This window comes from Callospermophilus lateralis, chromosome 3 (assembly GCF_048772815.1).
Source record: "Callospermophilus lateralis isolate mCalLat2 chromosome 3, mCalLat2.hap1, whole genome shotgun sequence".
NCBI lineage: Eukaryota > Metazoa > Chordata > Mammalia > Rodentia > Sciuridae > Callospermophilus > Callospermophilus lateralis.
This window is the reverse complement of record NC_135307.1, coordinates 12623512-12644248: the sequence shown is the minus strand read 5'-3', so window position 1 is coordinate 12644248 and position 20737 is coordinate 12623512. Positions and strand designations below refer to the sequence as shown.

Here is a 20737-nt window from a genome sequence, read left to right as displayed (position 1 = left end):
TATCCAAATAGCCCATAATGATCTTCTGGATTCCTGTGATATCTATGCTAATATCTCCTTTTTCACCTCTAATTTTATTATTTTGTGTCTTCTCACTTTTTTCTTTTGGTTAGTTTGTCTGAGGGTTTATCAGTCTTGTTCATCTTTTCAAAGAGCCAATGCTTCACTCATTCTTTGCAATTTTTAAATTCTGTATTTCATTGATTTTGACTTTGATCTTAATTATTTCCTTCCTTCTGGTAACTTTTGGAATTGGTTTATTCTTGTTTTTCTAGGGCCTTGAGATGATGTTTCATTAGATTATTAGCATCTTTCTGATTTTCTTATGTATGCACTCATAGCCATAAACTTTCTTCTTCGTGTCCCAAATATTCTGATTACATTATATTGCTATTATAGTTTGATTCTAAGAATTTTAAAATTTCTTCCCTGATTACTGTATAACCCATTCATTGTTCAAAATTGTATTGTTTAATTTCCATGTGTTCATTTAGTTTATGTAGTTATATAGTTTGTCTATGTGATGATTTCTAATTTCATCCCATTATGATCTGATAAAATGCAAAGATTATATCAATTTTGTTTTGTATTTGCTAAGAGCTGCTTTTTATGCCTGGTAATTTTTTTATTGGATTCTTAACATTGTGAATTTGACTTTATTGGGTGCTGTTTTTTTTTTAAATTTATATAAATAAATAAGTAAATAAATACTCACAAGCTAAATTACATCTAAGTTTTGTTAGGTGGATAAGAGCAGAACTTTTTGGACAAATAATTACTGAGTACTACTATTGCATTACCAATGTCCTTATGAGTACAGTGTTATATGATTACAAGATTTTTCAACTGTGACTAGTAGAAACACAAACTATTCTTGACCTTTTGTGACCACCATGGATTTTATCTTCAGTACTGGGTCATTTTCTTACCTGTGTACATTGGTTAATATTTAGCTGAAGACTCAAAGGGATCCTTTTGCATACCTGTCTGTGTCTCTCTCCCTCCCTCTCTCTTTCTTCCTCTCTCTCTGCAAATCTCTCCCTTCCAGTCTTATACCCTGCAAATCTACCCTTGACCTCCTGAACCTCAGCTGCATCTTAACCCAAGAAGAATACTGGGCTCCACCTGGGTTCCTCCCAATGTATTACTACCTGGAAAACTCTCTTCAGGCAGTGAGCTAGGGCTCACCTTGTTAGTTTCTCTGTCCTGCATTACCTGATGCTCAATATCTGAAAAATCACTGTTTCACATAGTTTGCTGGACTTTGTAGTTCTTTCAGGCAGTCTGGTCTTGGCTGATAGAGATGGTTTTACCACCATCTTTAATTCTGAGGGCAGGAACAGGCACGGGTGAAATGAATACAGTCCAATGAAATAGGAAGTTTTCAATTTATTCTGTAGCATAAATCAAGTTAGGAGAAAAGGTATCACTTTTATTTTGGTGAGAAACAGCATATTTTTTCAGTGCCCTTCATTTTTCTGAATATTGTTTTTAGAGGAAAAAAAAAAACCTCAACCAGCTTTATTATAACATTACAGAGCCCAAAATAAGTTACATCTAATTCTTACTGACAGCTTTGTAGAAACCACTAGCAAAAAGGGAACTAAAATGAACATTATTCAGTAAGTCAAATTAGCATTCCTGAAATAGGATGACTATGGAGTTATATAATGCTATCAGTAGTGATGAGCTTTAATGGATGCCTTCAGTCATGTGATTTCTAAGTCACAAACCTGAGAGTCCCTTGCAGGCATATTTTAGAATTATATGATCACATGTTACATCAGTAGGAAGAGAACAAAGACCCTTTTAGAACCAACATCACTGTTCTCCTTGCTTGCATTATCTGTACCCTTAGTGCCAGTGACAGCACTGGAGACAAAGTCCACCCAGGGCCACCCACCCCCTCCCCTTCCCAAGTCCCTCAGGATTTTTAGTAGGAGGTTATTTCAAGTATTTCCCCAGAATCGAGAAATATAGGCCTTCTTCCATAAGAAATAGTCAGAGTCAGCCAAAGTCTATAGACATGAGGACCTCCAGGGCTTGCTTTCTGCTATGCAGACGTTGTGTGGGGAGATGGTTTGACTCGTTATTTTTTGCCATTCAGAATGTTTAGCTGAGCAGTCCTGTTCAGAGAGGGCCAGAGAGGGCATGACCTTACCTGGCACCAACCTTTGTAATCTCATGGTTTGGTGTTTTTTGTTTATTTGTTGTTTCTTTTTTAATGAGAGTTCCAGGCTAAGTGAAGCATGGAGAGGGTGTGATTTTGTTTCAGTCCAGTCACATCTTTTGGTACACCATGCTCCATATCTAAACACAGTGTTTATGTTAGCCATAGAGTGGTAGCTGACTGCAGCGTAAACACTGTGTTAGGAATGTTGAGGACTAAATGTCGATGCAAGTTAGCAATTGTATATCTTAACAGAATGTTAAAAGTAGAATAACAGCGAGATTTAGCCTTGGAAACAAAAACAGGGAGAAATGCAGTTTATCAGTTCAAGCAAGTTTATTTTTAAGGGAGTATTTCGATGTGTCTAGTGAGGCCAGTGGCCTGTGACCATGACGATGAACTCTGAGCCCATTTAATCTTTCCTCCCATCCCAGCAGGCTCTCCTCCTGATTCTTTATTTTGGTTCCTCCAGATTTCCCAGTCTAAGAACCTCAATTTCTTTGATTGTCTTCTTCCTCAAAATAGCGTGTTCATCCCCGGACCATCACAGGTGTCTCTGTAGGCAGAATCTCTCTCCATGCCCAGAAGCTGTCCCTGCTCATGGTGAAGGGGGCACCCCTCTTCAGAAGTTGTAGGGATCTGGATTAAACTCCAGGTCCCTCGCAGGGCCTCCAGGGTCATCTGAGGGCTGATTCCTAGTGGCCTGGCCTCTGCTTCTGTAAACTCCTTGTCCCGACATGTTCCTGTAAACCTCACTTCCAGCACATGTGGGTCTGTCCTGCCCCTCGTTGCCTTGTGCACTCCCAGCTCAGACTTTCTCTTTGCTTCCTGGAGGACCTTGAATCGACCTACTAGGGCCTCTGTCACAGAAACGGCAGAGCCTGCTCTCCTGCCATTGCTGGAGGCCGGATGACTAGATTGAGGTGTGGGAAGGACGGGCCCCTCCTGAGCTCCTCTCTCCCTCCTACCTCTGGAGGAGCTTTGACATTCCTTGATTTGTGGATCTCTGCCCTCAGAGATCCTGTCTTCAGGTGGCATTCTCCCTGAGTGTACCTGTGTGTGTTTGTGTCCCGCCTCCCCTCTTCATAAGGATGCCAGCCATATGGATTGGGGGTCCACCCTGCTTTAGTATGACCCCATCTTAGGTAACTACATCTTCATCTCCATTTCCAAAAATAGTCCAATTCAAGGCACAGCATGAATTTTGTGGACACATGTTTTAATCCAAAGCAACCCTACTCTATGTTAGAGTGGAAGGTTAGAAGGAACAGGGAGTGGAATGATATGATGTATAGCTTGTTAAAAGTCTCAGAAGCTCTGAAATAAACTAGCACTTCCCCCTTGTTGGCTCATAGTCCCCTATGTCATTGAAACCTCACCCAGGTTGGTTTCTGTGGAACCCACTGTGGGAAACGTCACATTCTGTCTGGACTTCTGGTTGTACAAGGCCATGAATATTTACTTATAGTTTAAAGGACTGAAATGTAACCAGGAGACCAAAGCAAAGAGAGGGAAGCTGCTCCTGGAGGCAGTGAGGCCAAGGCTCCTGTGCTCCATGGAAGGGCCACATCAGAGGGACAGCAGAGCCTAGTCACCCCAACAGGGACTTGCTGCTTGCCTATGTGCACACCCACATTTTACAGATGACCAGCTCCATCTTGCTGAATTGTCCCTTCCAAATCACAGCCAGCACCTCCAGGGGTGCCTTCTCTATCACTGGAGGATTCTGTCTGCTGCCCAGTGGTATCTTCTAATGACCTGAGGCTAGAAGAGTCCCCATTCCTCTCAGAGACTCAGTTCTGAAGAGCCCATAGAGGAAATTCTATTTCAAGAAAGTGAGGGCTTAATTAAATAAATACACATTTAATTTCCTGTGTTTGGTAGCTTTCAAGAGACAGTCATTTGCTCTAAAATGTGTGTCTCAGGCACTCGCGGGGTGCTTGTTAACTCCAAATGCCACTGGCTCAGTGGGGTTTGGCCTGAGAAAGACATTTTGCTGGGGACTGAGAGCTGCGCAGAGTGGGGGCTGCTTCCACGCACAGTATAAAAGGCTCCAGCATGGGCTGTGCTCCCTTGCAGTCATGGAAGCCTGTGTGGGAAAGTGGAGAACAATAATAATGAGGCTTCTGTCTCTCTCTGTGCAGCTGATACCTATGTGGTTGCCAATGATTCAGTCGAACATCAAGGTAAGTCACCTCTGGGCCAGTTGGAAGCTGTTCTCTCCGGGAAACATCAGAACATTCATAGCAATTGTTGACACTCCACTTACTGTGAGGAAAGAGGAATTCACCCTGTTCCTGGTCTTAGGAGACCCTATGGGCCAGGTAGGGGGCCCACAGGTAGAACACAACAGCCGGAGCCTCTGTCGCTCTGCTCATTGTTGATGAGGATGCAGGTAGAGGGCGCGTCCCTGGGTCTGGGCAAGGCTCAGTCCCCTGATTAGAATGCAGGCCCCAAAGCTGTCCTGTCCTCAGAGGATACCCATGGGATCTGGTCCCAAGCACATTAGTGGTGTTTCCTGACCACTAAGATTGATTTTCTGTGATGGGAAAAATTCTGTTAAGAACATTGAGTGAATGACCAAATAGAGGTAGAAAGAACCTATCCCCTCGTTTTATATATGAGGACATATGAGACCAAAAGGAAGAGGGACTTGGATAGGGTCCCACAGCCTGAAGGGGGAAGACACTGACCAAATCTGTGTCCCAGTCCCAGGCCTCACCTGGAGTGATGTCCTGTCATTGTAAGCATACTTCATGGCTAGCAAATGTAGTTTCTAGGGCTTGATAGCAAGCTGGCGGAGCCAACCACCCACTCCATCCAAGTGGGGGGAGGCCAGCAGCTCTCTTGCTGGATTTCTCCTCCAAGTTGGGGAAGGAAGAGGGTCACAGGGAGCGCGACCAATTGCCAGGCATAGAAAGAGGGCAGGCAGCTGTCAACAGTGCTGGCAGCCTTGTGTCCTGATTGTGGCATCAGGACTGTTTGTGGCCACTGGCCGTGCAGGGCATCTGCAGTGTGGGAGACCTTCTTTCATACATACCAGGCACTAGTTTTCCCTGTGGAAAGCGGAGTGGCCCATACTCCCCTGGAAGCATCAGAGCCGCTGTTCCTCTGCTTCACAGAACCAGCTGAAGAGGCCTGCACGACTTGCTGAGGAGCTAGGAGAAGGAAGAAGAACTGTCTGCCTGGCCTTTCCATGTGCCCTGACATGAGGACAGAGATTATAATATGTTAAGATGTAATGGGCACCCACCACGGCTTGTCCTCTAACACTCTGCAACCCACTTGGGCTTTACAGAAGCCCCTGAAGGAAGTGTTACTATTCCCCCACCCCCACCCCTGCCTTGGAGGAACCCCTGACCCAGATTGATGAGCCAGGGGTCAGGATGTGAAGCCAGGGAGTCGGGCACTAACCACAAAGCCAGGCCTGTGTGGTGAAGAGCTGCTAGAGACAAGCGCAAGTGTAAGCCTAGCCACTGGTTTGTCAGCTTTGCATTCCTGTTTCAGAGAGTCAGTCAAGACAGGCATGTCATTATTTGGATGGAGTTGGGCCACTGTGACTCTGGAAGTGGGACTGTCCCATGTCTCCCACCCTGAGTATTGCCAGATTTGAGAGCTTCCCTTCTTAGGCCAGAGAGCCCTGGAGCTGAGCGGGGCCCTGCCTGCAGAGTAGCCTCCAGCGACCCGACCCTCTGGGGTTGCCTGGGCCCCAGCAGGAAGGAGCTAACATTGTGTCCTTTCTTAACAGCACTTGTCTGCGGGCCTCCAGCTTCGCCTCCAGGCCATTCAGAACCACGTGAACCACCACAGCCTAAGGACGCTGCCGGGCTCAGGTCAGAGCAGTGCTGGCCTGGTGGCCCTCCGCAAGTGGCTGCAGTGCACCCAGTTCAAAATGGCCCAGGTGGAGATCCAGTCCTCGGAAGCAGCCTCTCAATTTTATCCTCTATGAGTGGACTCCTCGGCTCTCAGTGACAACACTCTGGTTTAGCAATAATGGGTTTCAAAACTAAACGATTCGATCCAAGCAGGTTGGGGACATATTGGTACTGTACATCCTCTTCCTAGTTTAGTAAAAGACGTGCAAAGGCCGGAGAGGGCCACAATGACGCTTTCTTGCTACACATATTTCTGATGACTCCTTGGGCTATCTGATTAAGTGTTTCCTTACATTATTTTTTAAAAACCAAATCATTTTTCTTTAACTAACTTCTATTTTTTTTAAGAAAAAAAAATAGACTGGTGGGTACTCACAGAAAAGTTGTATAAGTCCCCCTGTTGCTATTTTTGATGATAGAGAATAAATAGGGTTTTTGAAACCTTTGTAGTGTTTTTTCTTAAAATCTACTCTTGGCAATGCAATAAAAAAAAGAACAAACAAACAAACAAAAAAACCTGTCACCATAAGCCAGTGACACCTGACTGAAGCTTTTTTGTCATTATCCTGGGAAAAGTGGCAGCTTGCAAGGAACGTTACAAAGTGCACTTAGAAATTAGGTGGTCAAACTGTGCCAGTTGTTTTCTTTGTTTTATAATACCATTTTCCAAACCTGACCAGTAAGTTTTATTATTTTTGAAACTAGTTTTTCAACTCATTAGTTTTAGGCTGTACTTTCTTGTAAGCTTTATGATAACCACTTTAGTTTTGTGAATAATAAATTTTACTCTTTGGTTAATACTTGTATACTATTTGACTTAAAGCTGTAGATCTCATACTGGACCAGACGAGTCCTGCATTGGTTGGCACAGAGCACAGCACTGGAGTGACACCTCTACATGAAATTTTAGTAGTGTGAGAGCACCAAGATCCCCACCACGCACACCTCGCGTCTGGCTGTGCATTCCAAATGAAATTTCTCCTCTTTATCCCTGTAATGCACTGACTTAAAAGAAGACTTACCACACATTTAAACTGTATATTGACATGCTATTAAATGCATTTTTTATTATCTTTGTGAGCCTGGGGTTTCTTAAAAATCAGTTTATAGAGCTAGAGTTTAGTTCCTGGCAGCCATTTCTTCTAAATTTTACCTCTTCTAACTCTTCTTAAATTTGCAGTTAGTAAGAGGAGGAGGCTTTCTTTCAGGTGATTTGGTGAGTTAGATACAATATTGATTTGAAGTCCCTTCTCTCAGAGGATTTGAAGGGCATGAGAGCATTCTTCCCGCCCTCCCCAACGTTGGTTAGGTAGAGCCTTCCTTTTCTTCAGGGAGGTCTGTTACCTTCATGCTTCTCTAAGGAAAACGAGGCCTTAGCAGTGTGAGTGTTTCACGTGAGTTCTAGAAAGACAGAGTGGCAGATGTTCATTCTATGAAAACTTGCAGGGAACTTTTGGGCCCTGTATTAGGAGCACAGATAGAAGTGATCTTCCTGAGTATTTTACTGACAGTTCTACTGAAAGGAGGACCTCCCACATAGGCCCAGTCGAGCCTGGCTGTGCTTCTGTGAACGTTGTGTCTTGTGTTACAGTAAGTTGTGCATCTGTTTATCTCACTTGTAAAGTGACAGCTTTGAGAGTATGTGCAGTGTCTGTGCAGCCAGGCTCTGGCAGTCTGTGTTTAATGATAATTAATGTCTGTTACATTGGAAAGGATTCAGTGAAGCACCAGGTCTTTTTTGACATGCCCAGTGGGCTCAGCGAAGGCCAACCTGTGACATTCTCTTTTTGTGCAAGGATTCCTGAAGAGGGTTCCAGAAGCAGGCTACAGGATGAGGCCCTGACTGCTTTCCCTGGTAGGGAGAGGTTTTGCTGACTCCTTACCTGGGCTCAGCCACAGGCCTGGCTCTTGGTTAGCTTTGTGCCTGGCCCACCCCAGGTGGCCTGGGTTTTGTTGGCCCCATTCTACCATTAGTCATGAACCGAGGTTTTTCTCCAGCCCCATCTCCATTGGCCTGTGTTTTCCAGTCTCTGTCCCCGCTTTCCTCTGTGTTTGCATTCTCCTGGAGATGAGCCCTCCTCCTGGGCCCCGTTTAATGCTTTCTACTGTCTGGACCTGTTTCCTTTATCCCAATCACCATCTGGGGGCTCGGTTTCAACCAGGCAAGTCTCTCTCCTTCTGTGCCCTCGAGAACTGTGACCCCTCTGCCAATCAGACCCCAGAACTGTCCCTGCCAGCATGTTGTCACTTCACTGGCTGATAGTACCAGTGAGCTTCCCCAGTCTGCGCGGTGTCCACAAATTCCCTGTATCCTCATCTTCCATTGTTCCTTTAGGTCGGCCCTCCAGCAAGTTGGGCTCAGGCACTTTTAAGACAGAAGACAGGAAGAGAGGGGAAGTAAGGCACTTTAACAGGATTGGCCCTAACAGGTAGGAGAAGCCATTCACCTAGGTCAAGGACCAGCAAACTACAGACCACAGGCCAAATGCAGCCCACTGCCTGGGTTGTACAGTTTTATAGAAGCAAGCACAGCTTCCATTTGCATATTATCTATGGCCGCTGGCAGGCTGCAATGACAGAGTTAATGATTCGCAAGAGACTGTGGCCCAGAAAGCCTAAAATATTCCCATTTCACCCTTGAAAGGAGATGTGCTGGCCCCAGCCCAGGTGAAGGCCTCTGAGGAATGCTGAGCTGAAACTCTGCATAGATATATTTTTCCCACCAGTTCAGGGTTTTTAAACTTTTATTATTAGTGTTTCCTCATCTGAAAATAGGAACCGTGACACATTCTACCTCATAGGGCTGTTGAAAGAATGCAAAGGAAAGATGAAAGAAGGAAAAAAAAAGAGCTTAAGGTAACACCTGGCATGTGGCAAGCACTCAACAAGAGTTATTGATTATTTATTTTTATTCTCATGTTAAAGCCTAGAAAAGGAGAGGTACTTGTCCAAGGTTACATAGCTTTAAGGGGCAGAACCCAGACTAGACCCCAGGCTGTCTGACCCCTAAAGACTGTTCCAAGCCTCCTCTTATGGTAACTCCCACTAAACTTCACATCAGCCCAGTGGCAGCCATAAAAGCAAGACAGAGGGCAAAAAGAGACCCCAACAAAATTTTACCTGATCCAGGTTTGGCCAGTACTAACTTTGGCTTGGAGAAGGGCTGAGGAATAGACACAGTTTTCCTCCCCTCGTGGAATCTTCTGTTTTCAGAGTGTGAACAGGACATTCTGAGATTCCATTCTTCATGATTTTTCACAGTGGGCGTGCCTCTTATTAGTTGCGTGACCTTGGACGAGTTATTAAACCTCTCTGCAACTTCGTTTTTCCGTATCTGTAAAATGGAGCTGTTTACCAATTGCCTTGGGGTGATAAAAAGCTCAAATGGGCAAAGGACTGTGATGGTACTTGGGAGACTGTGCCAGAATCCATGGACCTCTGGGAAGACTGGTGCTACCTTATGAAGATCACACAAGGGGACAACTCACAACTACAGGCTCATTTGGGTTCTTTTCAGCCAATGCTTCAGAATCAAGACCTACGAGATGGTCCGTAGCCAAGAGTGTCCTGCCTCCATTGTATGCAACTCTTTGCAAACATGTCTTTTCACCACACATTGGAAAGTTTCCAGCAAATCTCTTCCCTAAGAGTCACCTGAAGCCAAGTGATTGCTGCAACTTTATCACCATTTCCAAGCTACAGCAGGCCAAATAAGATTGGATTGAATCAGAGAAGATGGATCGTCCACTAAGACTCTTCCATGAGCTGGGATTGAAGGGTCTCTTTCATTAATTGGACAATGCAGATAATTTATTATACTCCTTTAATAATTTGCAAATATGTTTACTGGGAAAATTGGATGTTTTGAAAGTAATGGTAGGTTCTTAAGAAGGATGGAGTGGTTGGAACTCAATGGAATGGTACCAAACCATGGTTTTGTGAAAGTTGAACCCTTTGGGAGATGCTGAGGTATTACAAGTAAGAGGCTGTCCAGTTCCTTCTGCTGCTAGGAGCAAGTGTGAGCCTCTCATGAAAGGGAATCAAGAGAAACCATAATAGCCACCATTTGTGGATCGTCTCCTTAGTCCCAAGCACTTTACATGCATTGTCTTCACCCCTTAACCCCCCTTCCCTGTGTGAGATAGATGTTATTACTTTTCCCAGTTTTGCAGGTGGGACAACAGAGGGCCCGGAAATGAAGTGCCTTATCCAAGATCATGCAGCCAACAGTAGCATTAGGACCCAAAGGCCCTCAGGCTCCAAGTCAGGATCTCACCAGATAAACATTCATTTCCCTTTCATTTTTTCAGTTCTAGGGTCTTTTGGCTGCAGTGTGCCAGGAGCATGGGATAAAGAAATCTGAGAGCTTTTTGGAGGCAGGTCAATTGTATTGGCATCTCTAAATTTTAATCCAGCCACAGTCACTTCATCTGACAAAGGCATTTTTCTCTTTCATTAAGAGTTAATTTATATGAAAAAGATTATGGATCACAATTTAAATCCCATTTAGTCTCCCAATTAATATAATAGTTTTATGCAAAAGAATAAACTTTTATGAATTGAAGATTCTGATGGTGAACTCTATTTGATTTGCGACCTATTGAGAGTTCACTCTGCCCTAAAGAATTTGCCTTTAATGAGCTTTAATTATAGCTACCACTTATGAGAGCTTACTACACATCACACACTTCCAGTATAGCAGGTAGCTTAATCTTCACCAGGATGGCGTGAGTGGGCACTCCTGTTATCAATTCCATATTAAAGATGAGGAAACAGAGGCACATAGAAATGCAGGAGTTCCTCTGTAAGAGAGAGCAGCATTTGAATCTGGTGTGTCTGCCTCTGAAGCTATCCATAAACTAGTAGTTGAGTACTGAGTAAAGTCCTTCACTACTCATGTGACCGACAGGGTGACTTAGGACCTCATAGACCAGAAGTCACCACTGACACCCTGCTGGTTGAGCCTGACCACAGCACATTTTGTTTGAGAGGCTTGAACTTGTAATATCTCCTTTTGATTTGAAAGGTGGAGCTCACTGGCTCCAGCTTGGCTCAGTCCTGCCACTGACCTGGCCTCTGAAGAAGGAAGAACCAACCCCACAGCCTTTCAACAGAGGTTCTGGGACCTTTGGGTAGGTTCACAAGCCTGGGAACGTCCCTCATTCATCCACTGGCCCACAGGCTGTGAGTTTGCTACCCTGATTTAAACTAACCTCTCATTCACAAGCACCAGAGGGGCAGGGATTTATCCAGAGTCACTCAGCCAGAAACTCAGGGGCAAGGTCAGGCTTGGAGCAGTGCTGTCAGTCCCACATGAGCCCCTTGTCCCTGAATCGCTCCTCTGCCCCAACCACCATGATGGTTGGGGCCTTGCTAGGGAAGGTTCTATGTCCTGCTAGGGAGGGTCAGGTGTGTGGGCCAATGTGAGCCCTGCCCTACTGTGCCCTCCAGGGTGCACAGGACATTTGTGGAAGCCAAGTAAATTTTGGAAGAGGTGGCTTTTTAATTATGCAGTGCAGACTGGCCCCCTGCAGCCGGTGGAGGAGGGACCCCCTCACGGGGCTGCTGGCAGGCGCTCAGCTGGGTTTCTGCCCCTTGAAGTGAACCAGCAACTAATCCAGTGTGAAGGACTGCAGCGCTCTCCAGGTGAGGACAGTCCTGCAGGCCAGCAAGGGCACGGGTGTGGGAGCTGGGCAGACGGCAGGGTGTGCAGAGCCTTTGACCTGTGGGTGGAAGCTGGCGCCAGCTGCATTGGGTGGGATCCTGGACTTGCCTGCGACCTGGTCTCTGACCACAGGGAAGTCGCTGGATCTTGCTAAGCCTGTTTCATCAGCTGCAGAGCAGAGGCATGATTCCCCTGCCCTGGAGGAGCACGGGGAGCGATGCCTCTCGGGGGCTGAGCGCGGAGTGCGGGTGACAGAGCCAGGGCCAGCCTTCCTGGAGCGCTCCTGCTCTGTGCGCCCGGCTCCGTGATTCTTGCCTTGCTTTCATGCAGCCATTTATTCTCCAAATTGCAAAGGCATGTGACAGCTGTGTTTTGCTGAAATGGAATCACAGCTTGCGATGGGCACTTGGCTCCAGTTCTTTCGAGTGGGGCATTCCCACGCTGCTGCACTTCGTGCAGTGACTCAAGGCTCCCCCCACGCTTCTGGGTCTGAATGAGCAACTGGGAAATCCTCCATGTGGCACGTTGTGTTGGCATTTGGACTTCATACGGTGTGGGCACATCATTGTGTTTGTAATGGGGATAATATTTTGAAAATAATAAATGGATATGTTTTTTATTCTTCTCCAGGATACTGAGTGCCCCATTCTGTTCCATGGACAGTGTGGGGCAGGAAGAGGCGAGGATTGGGGAAGTTCTGGCCAGTCAGGTTGAGGGTGCAGAGCCCACCTCTTCTGGACCCTAGTGGATTGTTGCAAAAGGGAAGGGAGAGAAGTGTCGGGCTGGGCCGGGAGGCCAGGTGGGCGTGTTTCCCTTCCCTCCTGGGTGAGGATGCTATAGCATTGCTCATTTGGAAATGAACCCCAGAGGCCCAGAGGACAGTGGCACATAAACAGCAGTGTCTACAGCCCTCCACTGGCCTGTGCAGGTGGGCAGAGGCCAGAAATCCCCAAGGATTTGGTGCTGAGAGAACAGGAAGATGGGCAAAGACCACAATCAGGAGGGTGAACCCCCCAGAGCTGGACATTTTCAGCCAGAGCATGGGGCCTGCCAGAGATCCTAAAAGGCCAGAAGGGCCGAGGCACAGCCCACTGTCACCTGTGCAGGAAGCAAGCCAGGCCAGCCCCCGGAAGCAGGAACCTGCGAGAACTTGGAAGACACCACGTGCCCTGAGGCCAGCTGCCCCGTGCCAGAAGGACAGATGCCTGCTCAGGGACACATGTGGGTGCTTCCTGGAGGGGACACAGGACTAAGCATCTACCCACAAGAAACCTAGTCATCCAGAAGCTACTAGGGAGACAGGAAGAAGCCAAAATACCATCAGCTTGAAAATCCAGGTTTTTCTATCCGCACCCCACCCCAAGGAGGCGGGGACTACAGCTATGTGAAATAAAATGCTACATTCTTTTCTTTATGCCTGTGAATACTTTGTTAAATTATACTTAAGTTAACAAATATTCTGTGCCAGGCATGCTTAGATGTTCGCAGGAGGCTGAATATTTGGTAATGAGTAAGACCAAACACTGGAGGAGGCTCCTGTTCCCTTTCATCATATATTCTAACAGGAGGAGAAAGACTAGAAGCTTGCAGCAGCCCGACAATGATTCTTTGGTGGTGGAAGTGCTATACTGATAAAAACTAAGGGGACAGAACACAGAATGACTAGTGGTGGCCAGAGAAAGACTCAAGGTAAAAATCAGGGCAAGAGTGAGCCAAGTCCATGGCCCCATTTTACAGATGAGAAAACTGAAGCTCTGAGTGGGAGGAGCTTTGTCAGAAGTTCCATCTCGAATGATCTGTTGGGTCTGGGAATCCCTGACTGCACGTCCTGGGGCTGGGAAGATACTTGGGTGCCCATCTGCAGGGAATGGAGCCTTTGAACTCTGAGGGCCCATCCTGGTTGAAAAACCTTGAGCTGTGCCACCAGGCTGGGCCTGAAATGTGGCTCTGCCACACCTGCTTTTCTAGTCCTTGCCAGCCCCTCATGTCACTAGGCCTTTGCTTGTTCTCTGTAAGATAAGGGTGAACTTTGTGCCTCTGAGGCTTGAGGAGGCTTAGAGAAGTCAGGCACAGATGTGCTGAGGAGCTGGCCTGGGTGTCCCTTTGGTCTCTGTCTGCTGTCACCGTCTCTGTACACATTGCAGACCCATAACCACCCCCAACCTGTGCCTGAAGGGCAGGCCCTGTCCTGTTTCCCTCAGTATCCCCAGGACACTGCACAGGTCCCCCATCAACACCTAGGGTATCAGCTGACAGAGGGTCTCAGGCTGGCAGGTTCACAGCGGCAGGACGGGGTAGGGGAGGTATCAGGGAACACCCACAGGAGAGGGCCGAACACGAAAGCTGTGTGTGCAAGACTGTGCCACCCCCAGGGGGGGTGGCTCCAGCTCTGTGCATATATGGGTGTGTGTGCCAGGTGCTCAGGGTGGAGACAGCCTGTAGAGGGACCTGGGAAGCAGATGAGATGTGGCCACCCAGATTGGAGGGGTAAACTGGTCAGGGACCGCAAAACCCAACCAGGGAGTGGGCATATGGTGCAGAGGAGGCTGACCAGACTGTGGGGCTTATGACAGGGATGGGACTGGGGAGGCAGCAGGGCCCACCTAGAGCAGCCAGACCAAGATGGTGGAAGAGATGGGTCTACCACAGCCAATGGGGTGCTTGAGGGAGTCCAGGAGGGCAGACAGTGATCCGGTGGGGAGAGGAGAAACCTGGGGCAGGTGGACAGGGGACTGGAAGTTGGTGGGTGTTGCTAGAGGGGCTGGGTGGGTGGAAGGGCGCCTGGAGGCAGATTGGAGGCCAAGGCGGGATGAGCTGCTCTGAGGAGCTGAACCTCTGCAGTTTCCAGCTGAGACCTCTGCTGGGAGAGCTGGATCCCAGTGTCCCATGTGCCACCTGGCGGGGAGCAGATCCTGCGTGTTGGGAACTGAATGAATGAAGGAAGGAACAAATGAAGGAGAGCTGACACCAGATGCCTAAGGACACTGGCCCAGGGGACAGGAGAGCCTGGGGAGCAGGGGCAGAGGTGTGGAGAGTGCCTGCTCCATCGCAGAGGACGGGGAGAGGGGTGGCGACTTGCACAGCAGACGGGCCGGGGGCCCTGGCTGGGCACATCTGGGGAGGGAGACAGGGCATCTACCAGGGCTTGAGCGCTTGGTCAGATTCTTTCTGAGAGCTGCTGTGGAAGAGGCAGGAAGGCACCTGGTGCCAGGTGGGGGCAGCGTGGGGAATGGGGGAGGAGAAGATGTGGGTGCCCCAGCAGGATGGGTCACTAGCTGGATGGGGTCAGCGCCCAAAGGTGAGGCCACACGAAGCTACACCAGGGAACTGACAGCCAGCTGGCGTCCAGCCACTCGGCTCTCCCAGCCTCCCAGGTCTGTGTCTTGTGCTGCCGTGGGAAGGAGGAGGAGTGTCCCTGCACGGCTCAGGGTTCAAGACAGTGATCCCCCCTTGCTCCAGGTGGCAGGCAGGTTGCCCTGTGGGTCCTGCTGTGTCTCCTGCTTTGCTAGTGGCAGCAGGGCCCCAGAGAAGGGCAGGGGGCACGTAGTTGGCTGTACTGGGCATCAGAGAAGTGACCCTGGGGAACTGGTGCTGGGGCACCCCAGGCCAGCCCCTCCTCCCTCCCAGGCTGGCAGAGCCTCGCCCTCCCCCCACAGCTCCCTGCCTCCACCCTGCGGGCCTCTGAGTGGGCTCGGGGTGCATAGGACTGTGTGTGAGGCCTGAGTATCCCACCGGCTCTCATGGCACCAAAGCATGGCCCATGTAGGTGGTCAGGGGACAGCAGCTGTCACTCCAGCCTGGATGGCACAAACTACTTGTATTGACTGTGGCAGGGACAGCGACTGTAATGACGGCTGCCTTCCATGTGTGCCTACACCTCACAGATCCAGGTGTGCTGGGGACACTACTGAGAGGTGCCTCGGGGCTCTAGTGGGAAGCTCCACGACTCCCCTCACATCCCTGATGCCCAGAATGCGGGCCCTTCCCGAGTCCCTGCCCTGCCCTGACCACCCCAGGGCTGTGGCCAAGATGGGGAGAGATCTTTCCCCCACTCCAGGCAGGAAGGTCTTTTCCAAGTCACTAACTGATGTTGTGGGGAACCCAGGTGGGGATAGAGGAGCCCAGTGGAGCCCCAACTGTGGTTACACGATCTAGGTTTGGGTCCCCTCAAGTATAGAGGGTCGGGGTTGAAGGTTCGGGTTTCACCACAGCCCACCCATTCACTGGAATCTAAGTGCTCCCTTTCCACTTCTGACCCGCCGCCTCACTTACCAACAGGAAGGACAAAGTGGCACAACTCCGGTTTCCTCTGCCTTCCCGCGTCCCGGCAGCTGGGGCCCATCCAAGCAGAGCTGCTTTCCTGAGCAGTGCTGGAAGTGGGGCTTCCTGGTAGTGAGGCTTGGGGGTGAATGGGCCCCACAGAGGGTCATGCTCCATGGGTGGGCAAGCAGGGGGACCCTGCTGTCTTGGCCCCTCTGCTTGGTGGGAAAGGGCAGGCCATAACTCCATGCAACAAGGTGGCTGGGGACACTGTGGGGCACTGACAATTGGGCACAGGAATGGACACACTGGGAGGTGGACACTAGCTGCAGATTGACTCCTGGCTCCCCAGTGTAGCCAGTCAACTCCTGCTCTCTGTGATTCCCATGAGCACTTGCCAAGTTGGGGTGATCAGTTTCTTCCATTTGCCTAGAACCTTTCTGATTTTATCCCAGAATATTGATCTCAGGTGTTAAGATATAAAAGAGAGATAAGACACACACTGTACCATGGAGCCCCAGGCTTGAGCAGAACCTCTGCCTGGCCCGCCCTCTCCTTTCCACCCCACACCCAGGGGCAAGTGCCCACTACAGATGACAACCGACAGCCATCTTTATAAGTATATTTTTATTGAAAATAAAAAAGTCATGGTGCTTCCTTCCTCATAAGCAGCTTACGGTGCCCCCCACCCCAAGGCTGCTGGTCCCACTTCCTATACAGAAGCCTCAGTATGAATTTGACATTATGGCTTGTTGGTGGACAAGACAGCTTCAACTTGTACATCTGTCCATTGAGACAGAACCCCAAGGGACAGTTCTTTTCCCCTGTACACACGGCACGTTGCTAAGAAGGCAGTTTTAGGATATTTACATTCATGCATTACGTGTCTGATGCTACCTGGGCTGCTTAAATCATACTTTGTACAGATGCAGAGTATAGTAATTATATATATATATATGTATAGATATCTTTAAATATATATAACTATATATAATATATATGTCTATATTTTTACACCTATTAGTCTTTCTTCCCAAACTTCCTCTAGAAGCCTCTCGGAACACCTGATGACTCCGGCAGATCCTAAATGCCATTGGGCTCCCCATCAAGATGGCTGAAGACATCTGAGAAAATGCTCAGGAGCATATGTTTTCTCCTTGGCCTCAGAGCCCGGCCTCATCTGAGGATGGGCCTGCATTGAGCACCACAGATCCATTTTAAAGCAAAACGTCCTAAGCTCACATGCCCTTTGGTCTTAGGAACTAAATTTCTGGTGGCCTCACTCTCTGTACTGGGTATCCTCTAAATGGCCAGCCCCGACAAGGGGGCTCCTCCTGAGTTTGCTCTCCCTGGGCAAGAAGAGATTTCACAAGCAAGGGTGAGGGGATTCACGTGCAACCCAAGCCCTGGATGTCTCAGAGGCCAAAGCACAACAGACAGCTCACTCAAGGTTCCTACAGGCCAAAGGTCAAATTTGGGCTAGGCCTGAGCCAAAGTTGGGGACAGTGGTACCTGGTGGGTATGGAAAGCTGCACCATGCTGAACCTCCCTGGGTCTGGCCCAGCCTTCCAGGACCCTGTAGCCATAGGCCTCCCTCCAGCTGAAGGTACCTCCCGTGGCTCTGGAGCTTCTGACTAGCGCAGGGCCAGGTGGCATGAGTTTAGGGCCCATCTGCCCAGGCATCTGTCCAGGACACCAGCGGCTTACATACCACAGGAGGTGCAGGCCATGGGGATGTGCTCTGGGGGGTCTGCTGCATTCTCATCTTCCCTGCCCCTATTCCTCTGGCCTGCTTGTCACCAAGTACTGTGTCCCCAGAGTACTGCACAGCGGCAGCCAGCATGAAGGCCACAGCCCTGTGCCAATGTCTAAGTGCTGGGGAAGCGAGATCCAGGTCCAAACCCAAGCCAAGTCCTCAAGCAGAAAAGAGGGAAGGAAGACAAGGCCTCCATGGGAGGGCATGCCCAGGGCTGTGCCCATCAGCCTGGGGCAGGAGAGTGGCTCACAGCTCCAGCGGCACATGGGCTCCAGGACAATGGACCTTTCAGCCCAAATGGGGCTGATTTTCACGGCTGACAGTCTTACCTGGATTTGAAAGTCTCACCTGCAGCCCAAACACTGGCCAGAGAAGCTCAGTGGTGACTTAGGTGGCAAAGCAGGTGCAACCAGTTAATCCCTATGTGGCCAGTGGGTGCTGCCATTGAACATGGCCAGTAGCTTCTGAGCAAGTGTGGGGGTGACGCAGGGAGCCATGGGGTCACAGTGCTCTCCTAACTGTCAAGGGATGCACAATCTCCAGGCCTCCCAGGGTGCAGCAATGAGCCCTCTAGGAAACAGCTGGCAGGGCTGGGGGTCCCCGAGCCTGGAGGGTCCCTCCTTTCCCTCCCCTTCCTTCCCACCCTCAGGAGGGTTCGAGACTCTCAGAGGGCGGGACCCCAGAGAAGACATTCACAGGGAGAAACTGGACAGAAACACCTCTTTCTGGGGACTCTCAGGAGAGGGTCTGGGTGCCATGGTCAGGCCTCGGGAGACTCTGGGGGACACAGAGAATCTGCTCGTGTGGTGGTTCTGCCTCTGCGGCAAGGCCTGGCTCACCACGGGGGCTCGTTCCTGTGGGGCCTAGGCTCCTGGGACACATCACCTCAGTGTGGATGAGCCCCTCTGGCTGCTCCTAGGGGATCTGCAGGTGGGGCTCACCACCCCATGGCAGGCAGACAGGACCTCAGGGCCCAGGTGTGGCTGGGGACAGAGGGTGGAGCAGGCCGGGAAGACTGAAGACGATCGAAGGGGAGTAAGGACAGATGGGTGGGAAGCACCTTTGAAAGGGGACGTCTGTCTCATGGCTGTGTCGATGGCTTCTGTTGGGATGTTCACAGAGAAGCAGGTGGGCTTCCTGGGGGAGGGGTTCGGGGCCTGGGGCGGGCTTTGGATCACCTCTTTTGGCTAAAGAGGGGCACCTCCCCAACCCAGCAGGCAGACCCTGTCTTCCTCAGAGTGCGTGCTTCAGGTAGCAGCTGGGGGACAGTCAGGGGACCAAACATAAGACGAGGAGGAGGTGGAAGCCTCAGGTGTGACGCTGCCCCAGCGCTGCATGCAGGGGCCAGGCTCAGCTTGATGTCCGCGCAGCCCCTGCCCGAGGGCTGGCCGGGGAAGAGGGTGGGTTCTCCTCAGAAGGCCCGAAGCCTGCAAGACAATGGAGTCCTGGGCAAGCCTGGAGTCAGCTTGTGTCCACTTGGCTTCCCATGTCCACTAGTACCACCAAGGTGTCCCTGTGGCCATCGGGTCTGGGCCTGGGGGTAGACTCACACCACCGCACTGTTCACGTCCACCCCCTTGTTGCTCTGGGAGGAGCTCATGGGGTACTCGGCAATGCTGGTGCCGTTTTCATCTTTCCTCAGTGGTTTCCTAGAAGGGGGTGGGGGAGGCAGGGACATCGTTAGTTACCAGGGACTGAGGGGTGGACCTCTAAGTCCTGGAATGAAGCCCTCTCTTCTGGGTTGGCATCCTTACACTGCTGGCCCTGTGGGGTCCATCAGAAGCTGGATTGTTCTTAACTAGAGTGACCACATAATGTAGCATGCAGTCTAGGAGATGAAACCATTGCTAACCAAGCAGGCCTGAACTGGGACTGTTTAGACAGATCAGAATGTACAGTCAGCCTCATAGGATCAAGCGTGGAGTCATCTCATGAATTGTGGTCATGGACATGACACAGGGGGAGCAGACAGTGAATAGAAAGAGGCACCAATGGGCAGCTTTATCCTCTTGCTTGTGTGGCCAAAGGAAAATGGAAAATATGAAGGGCATGGTGGTGGTTGGAATAATGGAGGAGGGGGTAGTGGCAGTGGTGATGGTGGTGGTAGTGATGGTGGTGATGACAGTGATAGTGGTGATGGTGGAGGAAGTGGTAGTGGTGATAATGGTGATTCAGGTGGTGGTGGTAGTGGTTATGGTGATGGTGGTGGTGGTGATGGTGATAATGGTGGAGGAGGTGGTAGTGGTGGTGATGGTGGTGCTGGTGATGATGGTGGTGATGGTGATAATGGTGGAGGAGGTGGTGGTGGTGGTGATGGTGGTGCTGGTGATGATGGTGGTGGTGGTGATGGTAGTGCTGGTGATGATGGTGGTGGTGGTGATGGTGATAATGGTGGAGGAGGTGGTAGTGGTGGTGATGGTGGTGCTGGTGATGATGGTGGTGATGGTGATAATGGTGGAGGAGGTGGTAGTGGTGGTGATGGTGGTGCTGGTGATGATGGTGGTGATGGTGATAATGGTGGAGGAGGTGGTAGTGGTGGTGATGGTGGTGCTGGTGATGATGGTGGTGGTGGTGATGGTGATAATGGTGGAGGAGGTGGTAGTGGTGGTGATGGTGGTGCTGGTGATGATGGTGGTGATGGTGATAATGGTGGAGGAGGTGGTAGTGGTGGTGATGGTGGTGCTGGTGATGATGGTGGTGGTGGTGATGGTGATAATGGTGGAGGAGGTGGTGGTGGTGGTGATGGTGGTGCTGGTGATGATGGTGGTGGTGGTGATGGTGATAATGGTGGAGGAGGTGGTGGTGGTGGTGATGGTGGTGCTGGTGATGATGGTGGTGGTGGTGATGGTGATAATGGTGGAGGAGGTGGTGGTGGTGGTGATGGTGGTGCTGGTGATGATGGTGGTGATGGTGATAATGGTGGAGGAGGTGGTAGTGGTGGTGATGGTGGTGCTGGTGATGATGGTGGTGGTGGTGATGGTGATAATGGTGGAGGAGGTGGTAGTGGTGGT

The 20737-nt window shown here is 49.9% G+C and overlaps 2 protein-coding genes across 8 annotated transcripts in view; one reads left to right on the top strand and one right to left on the bottom strand.

Annotated features, from left to right (window-relative positions):
- Unc79 (unc-79 subunit of NALCN channel complex) overlaps positions 1–6119 on the top strand; it is a 213649-nt gene extending 207530 nt beyond the window's left edge. For all 4 annotated transcript variants that reach the window (XM_076848004.2, XM_076848003.2, XM_076848001.2 and 1 more), the window contains 2 exons: positions 4315–4356; positions 5919–6119. In XM_076848004.2, the coding sequence (XP_076704119.1) occupies positions 4315–4356; positions 5919–6119 (243 nt within the window). The remainder of the gene's footprint in view (positions 1–4314; positions 4357–5918) is intronic.
- A 10463-nt stretch (positions 6120–16582) lies between these two features.
- Positions 16583–20737, bottom strand: part of Prima1 (proline rich membrane anchor 1) — a 48543-nt gene continuing 44388 nt past the window's right edge. For 3 of the 4 annotated variants that reach the window (XM_076849720.2, XM_076849722.2, XM_076849719.2), the window contains exon 5: positions 16583–19375. In XM_076849720.2, coding sequence (XP_076705835.1) covers positions 19273–19375 — 103 coding nt within the window. In that variant the 3' untranslated portion in view covers positions 16583–19272. The remainder of the gene's footprint in view (positions 19376–20737) is intronic. The other variant, XR_013090732.2, reaches the window with a different exon arrangement.